General features: G+C 35.1%; 3 protein-coding genes across 5 annotated transcripts; all 3 read left to right on the top strand.

The window, feature by feature from the left end:
- The first annotated feature begins 135 nt into the window (after positions 1-135).
- Positions 136-1,397, top strand: LOC149526651 (subtilisin-like protease SBT5.4). The gene is made up of 3 exons (XM_089784816.1): positions 136-234; positions 344-557; positions 648-1,397. The coding sequence occupies exons 1-3, from the start codon at positions 181-183 to the stop codon at positions 1,196-1,198; spliced, it is 819 nt and encodes a 272-aa protein (XP_089640942.1). The 5' UTR covers positions 136-180; the 3' UTR covers positions 1,199-1,397.
- Positions 1,398-2,508: 1,111 nt separating this feature from the next.
- On the top strand, positions 2,509-7,879 carry LOC110423917 (putative galactinol--sucrose galactosyltransferase 2). Of its 3 annotated transcripts, XM_021438343.2 has the most exons (13): positions 2,509-2,554; positions 2,998-3,087; positions 3,216-3,264; positions 3,404-3,495; positions 4,253-4,360; positions 4,441-4,569; positions 4,740-5,150; positions 5,825-5,966; positions 6,051-6,118; positions 6,626-6,760; positions 6,871-7,088; positions 7,171-7,259; positions 7,382-7,879. In XM_021438343.2, exons 2-13 carry the CDS (start codon positions 3,083-3,085, stop codon positions 7,673-7,675), a joined length of 1,740 nt encoding a protein of 579 aa, XP_021294018.2. In that variant the 5' UTR covers positions 2,509-2,554; positions 2,998-3,082; the 3' UTR covers positions 7,676-7,879. The 3 variants fall into 3 exon arrangements, with proteins under 3 accessions (XP_021294018.2, XP_089640941.1, XP_089640940.1); XM_089784815.1 differs by lacking the exon at positions 2,509-2,554 and having other exon boundaries at positions 3,000-3,091; XM_089784814.1 differs by lacking the exons at positions 2,509-2,554; positions 2,998-3,087 and having other exon boundaries at positions 7,198-7,259.
- Positions 7,880-10,943: 3,064 nt separating this feature from the next.
- On the top strand, positions 10,944-13,756 carry LOC110423908 (ras-related protein RABB1c). Its single transcript, XM_021438328.2, has 6 exons — positions 10,944-11,290; positions 11,399-11,538; positions 11,647-11,729; positions 11,882-12,086; positions 12,198-12,266; positions 13,410-13,756. Exons 1-6 carry the CDS (start codon positions 11,245-11,247, stop codon positions 13,500-13,502), a joined length of 636 nt encoding a protein of 211 aa, XP_021294003.1. The 5' UTR covers positions 10,944-11,244; the 3' UTR covers positions 13,503-13,756.
- The last annotated feature ends 1,384 nt before the right edge of the window (positions 13,757-15,140 follow it).

Genomic DNA, 15,140 nt, shown 5'->3' with positions numbered 1-15,140 from the left:
ACATCAATTCTTCGAGTATCACTCTCGCTTGCTCTTACTGGCACAAACACCAACAAGCACATGCTTTTGCATCTGCTCTGTCTCTGTCCATCTTCTTTTTATTAGTATTTTTGTGCAGAAATCCAATGGCATATTTTACACCCCCAACGACACAAACTGTATACAAAGCCTGCTCCATTAATGGCAGTTACCTCCGCTCGAGGACCAAACCCTTTTACACCAGAGATCCTTAAGGTTTTAACTGCAAGTTTTATTTTTTGAGAAACTTAATATTCCAAGAACAACATTTTCTATACTGCAACTAGCAATTGAAACCCACATGTCTATGTTTGACAATGCTCAGCCTGATATCACAGCACCTGGAGTTGATATCATAGCTGCCAACACCGAAGCAGTGTCCCCCACAGGTATTCCCGAGGATACCCGCAGGTCTGCTTTCCTTTTTAAAAGTGGTACTTCAATGTCTTGTCCTCACGTTGCTGGAGTTGCTGGTCTTCTGAAGACACTTAAGCCCGACTGGAGTCCAGCTGCAATAAGATCTGCAATCATGACTACTGGTAAAGCTTTTTCAATTTTCTCCCCACGTTCTCGAGAACCACATAACATATTGTACAGTAGTAAGTTTCTTTGTGTATGTCATGTAACAGCGGAAACAAGAGATAATACTGGAAACACTTTGCGGGATGAGCTCTCATTGAACGAGTCAACGCCATTTGGCTATGGTTCTGGACATATCAAACCCAACCGAGCAATGAATCCTGGCTTGGTCTATGACTTGACAGTCGAAGACTATCTGGACTTTCTTTGTGCCATTGGCTACAACCAATCAATGGTAGAACGTTTCTCTGAAGGTCCCTACACATGTCCCGAATCAGGCAATCCTCTGGACTTAAACTACCCCTCGATAGCGGTTCCTAAACTCTTAGGCTCAGTCACCATATCTAGGAAGCTGAAAAATGTTGGCACACCAGGCAATTATGCTGCTCATGTTTGTGAACCATTCGGGGTTTCGGTTTCTGTGGAGCCTAGCTCATTGCAGTTTGAGAACATTGGAGAAGAGAAGAGCTTTAAGTTGACTCTTAAAGCTAAGGGGGATGGTGCGGCTAATGAGGACTATGTTTTTGGAGCACTGACATGGACGGACGGAAAGCATTATGTACGGAGTCCAATAGCGGTTGCTGCAGCAGCTTCTACTTGATATTTAGGTTCAATACAACTTTTTATTTTTCTTTTAAGATTCCATAGGTAAAATCCTTTTGATTTAAATTGAATGCTCAGTACCAAGTACTAAAACATTTTTTATTTCAAAATAAATAGAAATAAATGTGGGGGTATCTTTGTCCGTAAAAAAAATGAGAGGACATTTAAACTCCAAACAAGATTGAAATTGACCAAAAAGTGAGATGTGGAAAGTAAGTGTAGCCATTGAGCCAGGAGCGGGCTAATCTTCATCTCTTGGTTTATCAACCATCAACTATGAACCAACGTTCATCACATATCCTCCCGCCTTTAATAATACTCTATCATTTCCGTCTTTAACGGTTTTTAAACTGCCACAAGAACCATGACTACGCCGACCCAGCTTCATACTACCACCGCTAATGCCTTGTCTCTGCGACCCAACTCTCCTTTCTCCACTCCCTTTCTCTCCACCAACCTAGGCCAGAGGCAGAGCTTCTTGTCGCGCAGGTCTTTGCTTCTCCCCCAGAAATGGAGACAGCACATGTTTCTTTCAACAAGACCCCTCTTAAAAGATGGGAATCTCAGAATTAATCGCAAGGAAGCCTTGAAAGATGTCCCCGCAAACATTGTCGTCACGCCATTGACGGATACCTCAGCATTTGTTGGGGCCACTTCCTCAGACAGCAGCTCCCGGCATGTATTCAAGCTTGGAGTCATTAAGTATTCATTTTTACTTCCTTTCTCGTTTTACCTTCTCAATTTTTCATTCAAGTTCCTTTAAAATCAAAATTAGAGTAAATTTCACATGAACTTCATTTCTTTCATTTGAAAGCCCCTTGGCCTATTATTCTTATGCAGGCATTAAACGCGAGAATTAACATTTTGAGTTACAATGTTACTTAGCTTAACTAAGGCGTTTCGTTTATTTCAAGCAATTATAATTGTCTTAATCTTTGAATGTGTTCACCCAACTTAAGAATCATGTTATTCTTTCAGCAACAAATTCATTGCTCCCTAAAAGTAGTTTTCCGTAGATTATATGATTGAGGCCTACAAAACTAGAAGCATTGATGAAAATATTTCGGTCAAGTTCAATGGCATCATCTCATGGTGTCTGCTTGATGCAGGGATGTCAAGTTACTCTGTCTGTTTAGATTTAAACTTTGGTGGATGATACCACGGGTGGGGAGTTCTGGAAGTGACATTCCTGTTGAAACTCAGATGCTACTCTTGGAGGCAAAAGAAGGACCAGCTTCTGATGATGCATCTGATCATTCTACTTATATCATATTTTTGCCTGTTCTGGATGGCAAATTTAGAAGCAGTTTGCAGGGCAACACATCAGATGAACTTGAGTTTTGTGTTGAAAGTGGTGAGTATTAACTCCAAGATTAGTATTCTGGGTATTCATGTTTCTAATTTTCCTCAATATGTGACCACATATACTACTAGCTGAGTGGTGTAGTCTTCCTTGTCATAAAACATCAAAGTATACATGTACCGCATAAAGCCATAAACTTGACTGATAAAACATCACCACTAGTTTAATTGTGATCCTCTATTCTTCATGACGGTATGGATCCATGCATGTCTGTTGATAAGATCAGACGGCAGTTCTGCTTAGCTGGGTGTAGGTTTAGGGTGAGTCCTCAATTGGGATTAAAGAGACAGCAACCTGTAAGTGGCTAAGAATGAATAAACAGATGACAAAAGCAAAAATAGGGAAGAGAAAAAGCTCCTCGTTTACTTACCGACCACCTTACTTTTTCTTACTTTCTGTAGTCAAATGATTTGACATTGTCCGTATTTTTGTAGGTGACCCTGATATAGTTACATCACAATCCTGAACGCGATTTTTGTGAACTATTGAAAACATCCATTTGATTTGGTGAAGGATTCTATGATGTAGGTTAGCTCTCTGAGCAAACTTTAAGTATATATGGTATAAAGTTTCCAAGCTACCTGATTGGGTCATTATTAATTCAGTTTGTATATGATGAGACTTTCTCATTTGTGCTTTGAAAGATATGCAGGATTCTAGAGAAGCAGTTTGGAACCTTTGCCCACCGTGAGACCAAACAGGCAAGTTGGATTACCATTTATATCTAGTGATGATACAAGGCTAAGGTTTTTTTTTTTTATTTTTTTATTTTTTACTGAGCCAAAGAAGAATCAAAACCAAAAATATGTAATGTGCTTGTTTGATGCTTTTCAATTGCAGATGCCTGGAATGCTAGATTGGTTTGGTTGGTGCACCTGGGATGCATTCTACCAAGAAGTTAATCCCCAAGGAATTAAAGATGGCCTAATGAGGTCAATCCACTTCTGGATTCTTATTCTCTTTAAACATAGTAAACTTTTGATTGGCAAAGTAAAAAGTCCTTTGCATTGGGCTTCTAGTATATATTCATATATAGTTGTTCATTTTGTGTGGTAGAAAGCACTAGCAAATCAACAATTAATTTATACCTGTATGTCCACCCCTCGGAAATTTTTTGAATTCTTGATTCTGAATGACTCATATTTTGTGCAATTGCACAAATGTTTGGCTTGCCCAGCTAAAGGGTGCAGGCTTGAGTAGGAGAGTGTGTCATTTACGCAAAAATATTGAAGGTTATTAGCACCAGTGATTCCTGATGGACGTACTACCCCCACTGGAGCAGCCTTTTGATCTGGGAGACATTGGGAGGGGGCATGGTAAACAACTGAACAAATTAATTGCCATTTCAGGATGTATTATAATAACAAGCTGTTGATACTACGTGGCAAATTAAAGAAAAAACGGAGAAAATAGTTAAGCTTTGATTCTTATGACTCTCCTTTCACCTCTTTACGACTGCATGTAAAATAGTAGATAATTTTGAAATAGCCTTATAATACTCATTCATTAGCTTTGAAACTTGTCCTTGAAGTTGCTTCATTATGCTTTTCTCCAATGTACTTGTAACTTGTTCCCTGTGCAAGAGTTTATCGTTTATTATTAATTATTCTTGTCAACAATTCTCCCTTTGAATTTTTCAGTTTGTTTGCATTTTGCTTTAGCATCTTTTTCATCTTTTCTCGCTCACAGTTTATCCCAGGGAGGGACACCTGCACGGTTTTTGATTATAGATGATGGGTGGCAAGACACAGTTAACGACTTTCAAAAAGAAGGGGAGCCAATTGTTGAAGGGTCACAGTAAGCTCACTATGTGTCCTCTTAATTATTCATTTTAAAGAGCATATTTGGTTCTGAATATCCTCGTCCCCAAATTTCAGGTTTGGTGGCAGATTGGCCAGCGTTAAAGAAAATAAAAAGTTTCGAAGAACAGCAAATGAAGCTAAAAGCAAGGCACCCCGTGATCTTAAAGAATTTGTATCGGATATTAAGAAGACTTTTGGCCTAAAGTAAGCTTCTTGCAGACCTTTCACTATAGATTCGATGAGGAGAGCCACAGTTCAAATGCCAGCATAATTTTCCATCTCAAGGCTCTTCTTAAAATCTCTCTACTCTATTTCATATATGTTCGACACCTTCAGGAGATCTCATCTTCCTTTGGATTTTTCTGAATTGTCAGGTATGTCTATGTTTGGCATGCCCTGCTTGGGTATTGGGGTGGCCTTGCTCCAAATACGCTGGGAACCAAAATGTATAATCCAAAATTAAGATACCCTATACAATCACCAGGATATTTAGCAAATTTGAGGGATATATCAATGGATTCTATGCAGAAGTATGGTATCGGTGTAATTGATCCTGATAAAATATCTCAGTTTTATGATGATCTACATAGATACCTTGTTTCACAGAATGTGGATGGGGTTAAAGTTGATGTTCAGAACATATTAGAAACCATCTCTGCAGGTTTAGGTGGTCGTGTCTCACTTACAAGACAGTTTCAACAAGCACTTGAAAGGTCCATAGCTGCCAACTTCGAAGACAACAGCATAATTTGTTGCATGGGTCAGAGCACCGACTCCATTTACCAGTATGTAACTTGTGCTTCCTAAAGCTTATCAAGTCTGCTTTTTCTTTAGAGAAATAAGAGAAGAAAATGCATCCGTAAGTTCACTTTTCTTCCCTGTTTTTAGTGTCGCATGGCATATAACTGTTAGCAGAACCAGGCACATATCAAATAATTAGGTCGCCTCTGGCTATATTATTTGAGTGATTTAAACTGTCCAAGAAACCCTTCTATTTCAAACGTTTCAAGGAGATCAAAGTAAGTTGCTTCAGGATTGGAATTGGATTGCTATATTCATCATTATTGCAGCTGGAGATTCTGATAGTTTTAGCTTGTCAAGTTTTAGGATCTCCGAGCAGCAGGTGAGAAGCATAATCAGGTTCTTCTGTAGCAGCATAATTTGGATAATAAAACTTTGCTTATCCAAAAAATTAAAAGGAGAAGAAGTAGTAGAAGAAATGGCTTTAAAAGGATGTCAGTAAGCATATTTAGTCTGGTAAATTAAACCACGATGTCAATTCTTGTGCAGTGCTGGTAGTATCACCAACATAGTTAACAATTTTCTTCTGTTGCAGTCAATTAATAAACTGAGAAATAATTTTCAGATTGGTGGCTTAAGATGAATTGCACATGCTATTTCAGATGATTAAATCCGTAGTCAAGTACCATTGTAATTAGCTCCGCCTTTGTTGCTGCAGTTCAAAACAAAGTGCCATTGCACGAGCCTCTGATGACTACTATCCAAAAAACCCTACAACACAGACGCTGCATGTGGCTGCTGTGGCATTCAACAGCATTTTTCTGGGTGAAGTATTTGTTCCGGATTGGGACATGTTCTATGTATGGAATGACATCATTTTACTTTTCCCAATTCTGAATAACTATTTACTATGGTATTAATAAACTTTTTTAACAACTTTTTAGAGTCTTCATGATGCAGCAGAGTTTCACGCTGTTGCTAGAGCTGTGGGAGGTTGCGGAGTTTATGTCAGGTAAGTGCTTTTCTGATGGTATAACCGTACAATCTTATTAGCTATTCAAGTATATGAGACATGTTACATGCTGTTGAGATGATAGATACAAGCTATATATTTTCGATTCCCTTAACCGAAGAAGAATGAAAAGAGGAGAGTCAGTATTAATTTATTGGTGATACCTCCGAGTCCGATGATTTTCCACCGTATCATTTGCTTAATGTTAATCTTAATCATAAGAAAATTGATAGACCAACTAAATGTTGGTCCTGTCCTACTTGCTTTGGACAGATGCCGTTCCACATTTATATTATATGTGTTGTCAGTCTGTTGCATCATAGTCCATATGCTATAAATTAATGATATACCGCCATGATTTTGTATGTCTGTGCACATAGTGCTCTTGTCGTGTGGCTACCTAAACCCAGAATATATACATATATATATATATATACATACATACGTACATACTTTATCTTTAGCCTTGCCCGTGACAATTTGGAATATTTTCCTTTTTGATAACAGTGATAAACCTGGACAGCATGATTTCACGATACTTGAGAGGCTTGTACTTCCTGATGGATCAGTACTAAGAGCCAAATACCCAGGAAGACCATCTCGAGATTGTTTATTCACTGATCCGGTGATGGATGGGAAGAGGTATGTGCCTATATATATCTTCCGTCTCAATTAATTATAATATTTTTTATTCCTTCCTTATGCAGACCTTGACCTTGGGTTTGAGTTGAGTAGTGTGTGTTTGTTTGTAGCCTTCTCAAGATCTGGAATTTGAACGAATGTAGTGGAGTAATTGGCATCTTCAATTGCCAAGGAGCGGGAAGCTGGCCTTGCACGAAGAAGAAGGCAGTCCAGATGGCTGCCGGTTCTGAGCTGGTTGGACAGGTCTCTCCTGCTGATATTGAGTATTTTGAGGAGGTATCAGGGAAGCAATGGACTGGAGACTGCGCAGTGTATTCCTTCAACGCAGGTAATTAAAAAATAAAAAAACAGAAAGTGTTTGATGATTGATGAACATGCATGGTGTTGTGTGATACATTAATTAATGTCAGGTTGTGTTTCTCGAATGTCGATGGAAGGCTCATTCGACGTTGCATTAAAAGCTTTGGAGTGTGACGTGTTTACCGTATCTCCTATCAAGGTTGGGTTTGCCGGTCTTAATTCGTCAGTAATTAATTAACCATTGCACTTTAGACTTTGTTTGTTATATATGAATCAAACAATATACCTACGTATATGATTACACATCACATCACATCACAGGTGTACAATGAAGCAATCGAGTTTGCAGCGATTGGACTACTGAACATGTACAATTCTGGGGGAGCCCTGGAGTCTGTTGAGAGCTCGGCTGATCCTTCCACTTCCAGCTCCAGCCCTAAAATACATGTTAAAGGGAGAGGACCAGGTTGCTTCGGTGCATACTCTAACGCAAAGCCCAAGTCTTGCTCCATCAACTTGAAAGATGAGGTATTCTACTTCAGTGCCGAAGACAATCTTCTTACCATAACCATTCCTGCCACAACCAATGCTTGGGACATGGCCATTTCTTACTGATTCTTCTTCTTCTTCTGTTTCTTGGAATCGACCAAGTTTATTTTTTTAGTAATCTACCAAGTTTATAAGTAATTTTGGTGATATCGTGAACAACGACTATTTCCATATTACAAAATAGAGGTGGCCAAGCTCATCCATCAGACATTGGGAGGGTTGGTATCTTTTTTTTTAATAAAATAATTATTGACAGTGGGACCCAATTAAATTTAAACTGATCAAATCTTGTTTATTATTATTATAACTAAGATCGTGCCGGTAGCTACTCTATGAAAAGACCACAAGAAATATAAATTATATTATAATAAATTTTAATTTAGTACTTTAAAAAGAGTTTGTAAAGAAAATTATATTGTATTAATCAATTACATGAATGTATAATTTTTATTAATAAAAGAAAAAATAAAATAATATTAATTAAAGATAATTATTTACTTTGGTTTCAATCACTAAAAGTTACTGTTAAATATATAATTTTAAAATAGTACTTAATCAAAGATAATAATAATTCTATTAAACATCTAGTAATTTTTTTTAATTAAAAATATATTATTCAAATAAAACGAATAGCATTTGTAATTTGGAGATTTTCATTTTTGTTAGATGATATATATCAACTTTTTAGATGCAGGATTTGTACTTAGTTAAATGTTAAAGGAATATAAATTGTTACACAATTGTTAGATATGTTTAACTATAGTAACAATTTGCTCTTTCTTTTGTTATATACATTTATTTCCATTTCTTTGGTTTCTGTTATTATGCTATATTGTATTACTAAACTACATGTATGGTTTTTACTGGTAGAGGAAAAAAATAAATTGATATTCATTGAAGATAATTATTTACTCTGATTTCAATGACCGAAAATCTATACCTACCTATATAGTTATAAAATAATATTTATTCAAAATAGGTAATAATTCTATCAAAGGTTGTTAGATGTATAATAAAATAATAAGAAATAAAAGAGTATATAACCTATATTATTGATAGATTAAAATAAATAGTTGTAAAATATAGGACTACAATCTAATGTAAAGATCTTATTAATATAAAATAGTTAACTAATTTTTAGTAGTATTTATCTTTTATATATAAAATGAATAGTTAAAGGTTATCAAATTCAGTTGATTTAATTGTTTATTCAATGATGACTGTGTGCTATTTATATTGAGAAATGAGTAGACATTTTTAACTTTTTTATTTTGTTCAATGAATTGGATGGATATTTGTTGGAATTTAACATTCATATATAAAAGAGATTTATAAATATTATGGATTTAGGTTCATGTAGGATAAGACGATATAGAAAAAAAATAATATTAAATTACAATTGATAAATATTAAATGAATCTATCTTTTAAGTATTCAAAGTCAAAAATTATTATTTTTAAGTATTTTTATTGAAATAAATAAAAGTAAAAAATGTCAAAAATAATATAGTTTTGACATAAGGTGTACAAAAAAAAATTAAATCAATTGAGAATGACATGTGTTAAACCCAATCAATTATGACTATTAAATTTTTTTTTTAAAAAAAAATTAGGCTATTTGGGACTTAATGCATAACTCATATAAAGTCAAGTTTGTGAGGTTTCTCATCAAAATTAATTTTAAAAATAAAAAATAAAAAATTGATAAAGTTCAATGAGAATATTAGTGATGTGGAAAAAATTTATTATAAATATCATCTTTTACGTAAAAATTGATTAATACATATCGAACAATGAAAAGTCTATCATAATTTTTAATAAAAGTATCAAAATTGATTTCAAAATTTTCAAATTTTGTACATTTGACTTGTATAAAAATATCTTTCAATTTATCACTTTGAAGTTTAGTTTTTATTTAATGGGTCTTAATAAAAAATTTCATAAACTTGATTAAGGCATTTTACATAATTAATCTTGCTCGAGACTTGTGTGTTTGATTTTTAATTACTTTTATAAACATAAAAAAAACTAAAGTATAAATTTCTAATGAAATCCCTTTAATAGTTATAAATTTCTAATAGTATCTATCTTTTATATATAAAATGAATGGTTAAAGGTTGTTAAATTCAATTGATTTAATTGTTTATTCAATGATGATTTTGTGCTATGCATATTTAGAAATAAGTAAATTTTTTTTTATTTTTTTATTTTGTTCAATGAATTAGATGAATATTTATTGGAATTTAAACAATCATGTATAAAAGAGATGTTTAAATACTATGGATTCAGGATCATGCAGAATAAGGAAATATAGACAAAAAATAAAATTAAATTACAATTGATAAATATTAAATGAATCTATCCTTTAAGCATTAAAAGTTAAAAATTATTATTTTCAAGTATTTTTACTAAAATAAATAAAAGTAAAAAAAACCCCTTCAAATGTAAAAAATAACATAAATTTGGCATAAGGTGTACAAGAAAATTAATTCAATTAAGAATAATAAGTGTCCATCAATTAACTCAATCAATTATCTTACTTTTATAAATATATATAAATATATTATCGATTATAGATATTTGAATTTGGCATCATATATCATATTAATAATAGTAAGTATATAAAACACCAAAAATAACATTTATTATTTTATAAATTGTTATTCATTAAATAAATAATAATAATAATAATCTATTGTTTTATTTTATATAGAACAGAATTATAAGACATGAGTTAATTTTGATAAATATAATTTGGTAAAACAATCAATTAAAACTATTGAGGTGGCTTCATAAAAATCAAAATAACATAGGTTGACTTGTAATTGAACTAGTTAAAAAGTGCAAGTTTGCTTACAAAATCAAAACAAAACAAAATTGGTGTTTTCGGGTAAATTTGTAATAAAATATTTCAGAAGTTACTCTAATAACACTTTTCTAACCTTTTCAATAAGATTTAGATTAGCTAAGAACAATGGTCTCTTGAATATCACTCTACATTTTAAAGAGATGACCTTATAATATCTAAGTCCAATTATAGATATTTTAAAACAAAAATTCAAACCAACCATTTTTTTAAAAAAAGTATTACATATGTGGTGATCATGTATTAATTAATATTTTACATATTTAATTAATTAAAAGTAAATAAATAATCATGATGATAAGATAATTAGTTAATAGATAATGTTTATAAATATAAATGACAATCGAGCTCAGACGTAGATATCTTAGGACAAGAATAATCCGAAATTAAATTGGATTCTAGAAAATATATGAATAATATTGGAAGCTCATTTTACTGGGGCGGGTCGGGTCAAAAAGGAAGAAGAGGAAGGAGGAACAAAAAAACAAAGGGTGTTCTAATCTCCCAATGAGCTCTTTATGGCTTATGAGATGGCCATGGCCGTTCCTATGTTGGGCCTAGGAAATGACAATCATATTCATAAATCATAGCATACTTGTGAGTTAAATCATTACTATTATCAAATACGCAAAAGGTGAGTACGTTTGGAGTGGATCAGGCTGTCGCCCCTGCATAAACTTGCTTCGCTGGATCAAAACTGAATTCCAATCACCCAACAACACCATCTTCTTCTTCAATTGTAGATTGTTTGCCGAATTCCTCAACAGAATATGTCTTACGCTTACCTCTTCAAGTACATCATCATCGGGGATACCGGTACATATTGCTCTTCTTTTTTTGTTCTTTTCACCCTATTGTTGCTTTCTTGATGCATTCATTCACTCATGAAATTGCAATTCTTGTTCTTCCGATCATCTCCCAAAGGAGTGGGCAAATCATGCCTTCTTCTTCAGTTCACCGACAAGCGGTTTCAGCCGGTGCATGATCTTACCATCGGCGTTGAATTTGGGGCCAGGATGATCACCATCGACAACAAACCCATTAAGCTCCAAATCTGGGACACCGTATTTTCACTTTTCTCTCCTTACTCTTCTCCCTGTTTTACTCTTTTCTACCCTCGATCGGACATAATTTGATTGCTTTATTTCCCATCAAAATTAAAACTTGGGCAGGCAGGTCAAGAATCCTTCAGATCCATTACCAGGTCCTACTATAGAGGGGCTGCTGGTGCCCTGCTTGTCTATGATATTACCCGGTAGGCCCACCACCACCGCCCTCTACCTTTCATTTTCGGTCTCTTCTCTATCAAATCATTGTTACTATCTGCACATCACCATTTATATCACTGCCAATATTCTTCATTATTAATTTTATTGCTTAAAGGGTATCATTTATCTCTGCATACAGGAGGGAAACTTTTAATCACTTGGCTAGCTGGTTGGAAGATGCCAGGCAGCATGCTAATGCTAACATGACCATTATGCTCATTGGTAATAAGTGTGACCTTGCTCATAGAAGGGCTGTGACCACTGAGGAAGGCGAGCAATTTGCCAAGGACCATGGTTTGATCTTCATGGAGGCCTCTGCTAAAACTGCTCAGAATGTTGAGGAGGTTTATTTTACTTATCAACTTTCTTCTTTCTTATTATATGCTAAACAATCTTACTATATCAACTATTCAAGCTTTTTCTAACTTAATCTGACAACTCTCTTCTTTATGCAGGCATTTATAAAGACTGCTGCCACCATATACAAAAAGATTCAGGATGGAGTTTTTGATGTCTCAAATGAGGTTACCTCTTCTTAACCACTCTTATATCTCCTCACTTTCTTTTTGGGGTACTACTGTTTATGTTTTTATCTCCTAATCAAATTAATCACATTTACCATGTATCACGTGCATATAGGATATAGATATTTATGCCTACTAAGCACGCAAAAGAGTTTGGCCTGGTTATGAACTTCTAGACTAGTTTAAACTACAAAAGGGGGAACGTATTGCTTCTTCATCTTTTCCCTATTAGCAAACTTTCTGATAATTGCCAATTTTAAGCTCTACTAGCCAATATAATTTAAAAAAAAAAATTCCAAAAACCAATTCTGTTTTATTTGCTTCCCTGCCTCCCCTAATCATATGGCTCATGTTCAAAAGCAAATTTTCAAACACACCTTTTTACTGAGATAAGACTTTCTGTTTCATACTTCTACTAAGTTTTTTAAATTCAGATCTGCTGAAAAGGAATGAGGCCACTGTTGTTTCTTTGCATGAAAAGAGTTGTGCTTTCACTTTGTCAATTGTCATTGTTTTTAAAGGTAATACCATTTAATAAGATAAAATGGAATACACATATTGATTGGGTCCAGGTGCTGCAGACCAGCCATTAGATAAGATAAGCATAACCCTCTTTACTGCAGAATTATGGTTGGAAGGAAAATACTTACCAAGCTTGGTTTGATACTTTACAACGGTGAGTTGGGGTACTGGTGGGGAGGGGGTATGAGCTTCATAATATGCAGGGTCACTGGGTAATAATATTTTTTGGTGTGCAAGAAACGTTACCTTACATTTAGGTATCCTTGAATATTAGGTTAGCAGTTCACAGTTCCCTGGTGAACAAGGTTGACCTACCTAGATCTGGAATGTAGACTATCACCCCACCTTCAACTGTGTGATACCATCATCGATATTTTTCTTTCAGGAGGTTCAATTTATCTGACTGGGGCATTTTGAATGCATTGTGGAAGTGCAAGCTGCACAGCCATCTTCTTTAGGAAATATTTGACATTGCAATACTTGATGCAGACTAAAAAGTGACGTATCTTTGAATATTAACAATAGAAGAAGAAGAATTGCTCTGTTTCATTTGCTTTGCTACATTGAATAGATAGAACGTGTGACATCTGTTGCTGACATTCTGTTCTTGTTGATTTGAAGTCTTATGGCATAAAAGTTGGATATGGTGGAATTCCGGGGCCATCAGGAGGCCGCGATGGTTCTTCCTCTCAAGGTGGGGGCTGCTGCAATTGAAATTCAAGTTTCTTCTTCTCATGCTTTGTTTATTTTAGAGTTCCTTGTTAATTTTTTATAATCCCTCTACCCTGAATATTGTGGCTGGTTTCTTATACGTGTCCATTCAAAGTGTGAAATTTGTATAATCCATTTAGATGTGTGCTCCATTTGGTTGTAAATTTGATAGTTGTTGTAGTTTCATTTGTGGATAACTATGGTGAAAAGAAATTGTGAAAATATGGGGACTTGATTCGAATTTTTTGTTGTTTTCATATTTCGATATGACTTGCGTTGTATATGTCAAGGCTCTTTCAAATAGAAAGTAGATTTTTACGTGCTTGTGAAGTGGTGAAACTTGAACATGTTTGGGAGAAGGAATTATGGTGTGATGTAGCAGCTGAAATGGTGGAGCTTGGTTTTGTGTTGATTGGAAAATATAATTGTAATGCATAACAATTTGAGAGATGTTTGAGATTTTATCTTTTATGAGGCAAATATAGAACTTTTTAGCTCGAAATCGTAAAGCAATGGGATGAGGCGTGAGAAGAGCAGGAAGAGTGCTACCTTTTTCTTCTTGTAATTTTATGCTTGGTTTTGGGAGGAAAACTTTTAATTTTGTTAAGAGTACAAGGGAAGAGTGCTTTAGCCTTTAGTAATACACAAATGTAAAAAAGGATAGGGGTTGTGTTGCGCTCTAGACATGGGCTTATCACAAAGGTGCCAATGGTAATGGTGATGGTGATGCGATACTGTTGGTTGGGTTGGTGTGGTTCCTCGAACAAGAGGAGAAGCAGCAGAGCAAGCATATAGAATTAGAAGTAGCAGAGGAGAGGATGGGTGAAAAGTAATTACAACAAACAAAAAGTTGGTAAATGCTAAGACTAGTACTATAAGTGAATGTTAACGAGTATGCGACAAAAATATGCCATTTGGCTTTGAGTTGGATACGCCATATTTATTTTCGTTTGAGGAAATTGCATATTCCATGTAAATGAATGAATCCATCCTTGTGTTACAGACCTTGTAGCAGTTCCGAAATGGATTAACAAATACTACCACTAAAATACAACAGAAACCAAAAGCCTTTTTCCTTTTTTTTGTTTAAGAAAGAAAGTTCACTGGCGTCCTCAAGTCATCGTCCGGTCTGGGTCACGCACACGAGAGGAGACTTGAGCGAGAGATTTAAGATTGGATTTCTCAAACTTCGATTCTGATCTGAATCGAAGCAGCAGATCCATGAAACCCTCCTATAACTTCTGTTCCGCTTGAGCACTCAACAAGTCTTTCTCTTTCTCTCTCACACACACTCTGCTTCCTTAATCTAATCTAATCATTAGTTATTGGCTACTACTCGAGTGTTGTTTTTATTGGATTTGAATTTAGATTTGGATGGCTTCCACTGGGAATCCCAATCAACAACCACTAGTTGGGGGCGGTGGCGGAGGGTTCGATATGAACAAACTGTTTAAGCCCTCTTCCGGCCCTATTCTGCAGCAGCAGCAGCAGCTTCATCAAAACTTGAACGTAATAGCAGCTCCTCCAAGTCCAAGTACTAGCACCACCAACCTGACCACATCCCCATCGTTCCCGGCCCAATCCTCCACGCCTCCTCCTCCTCCCTATCTGACGCCTTCGTCGTCGTATCCTCCTCCCACT

The sequence above is a fragment of the Theobroma umbraticum genome, unplaced genomic scaffold, assembly GCF_002168275.2.
Source record: "Theobroma umbraticum cultivar Fairchild unplaced genomic scaffold, ASM216827v3 scaffold_204.0, whole genome shotgun sequence".
In the NCBI taxonomy this organism is placed as follows: domain Eukaryota; kingdom Viridiplantae; phylum Streptophyta; class Magnoliopsida; order Malvales; family Malvaceae; genus Theobroma; species Theobroma umbraticum.
Note: the sequence above shows the minus strand (reverse complement) of the source record. Positions and strands in the feature narration are given on the sequence as shown.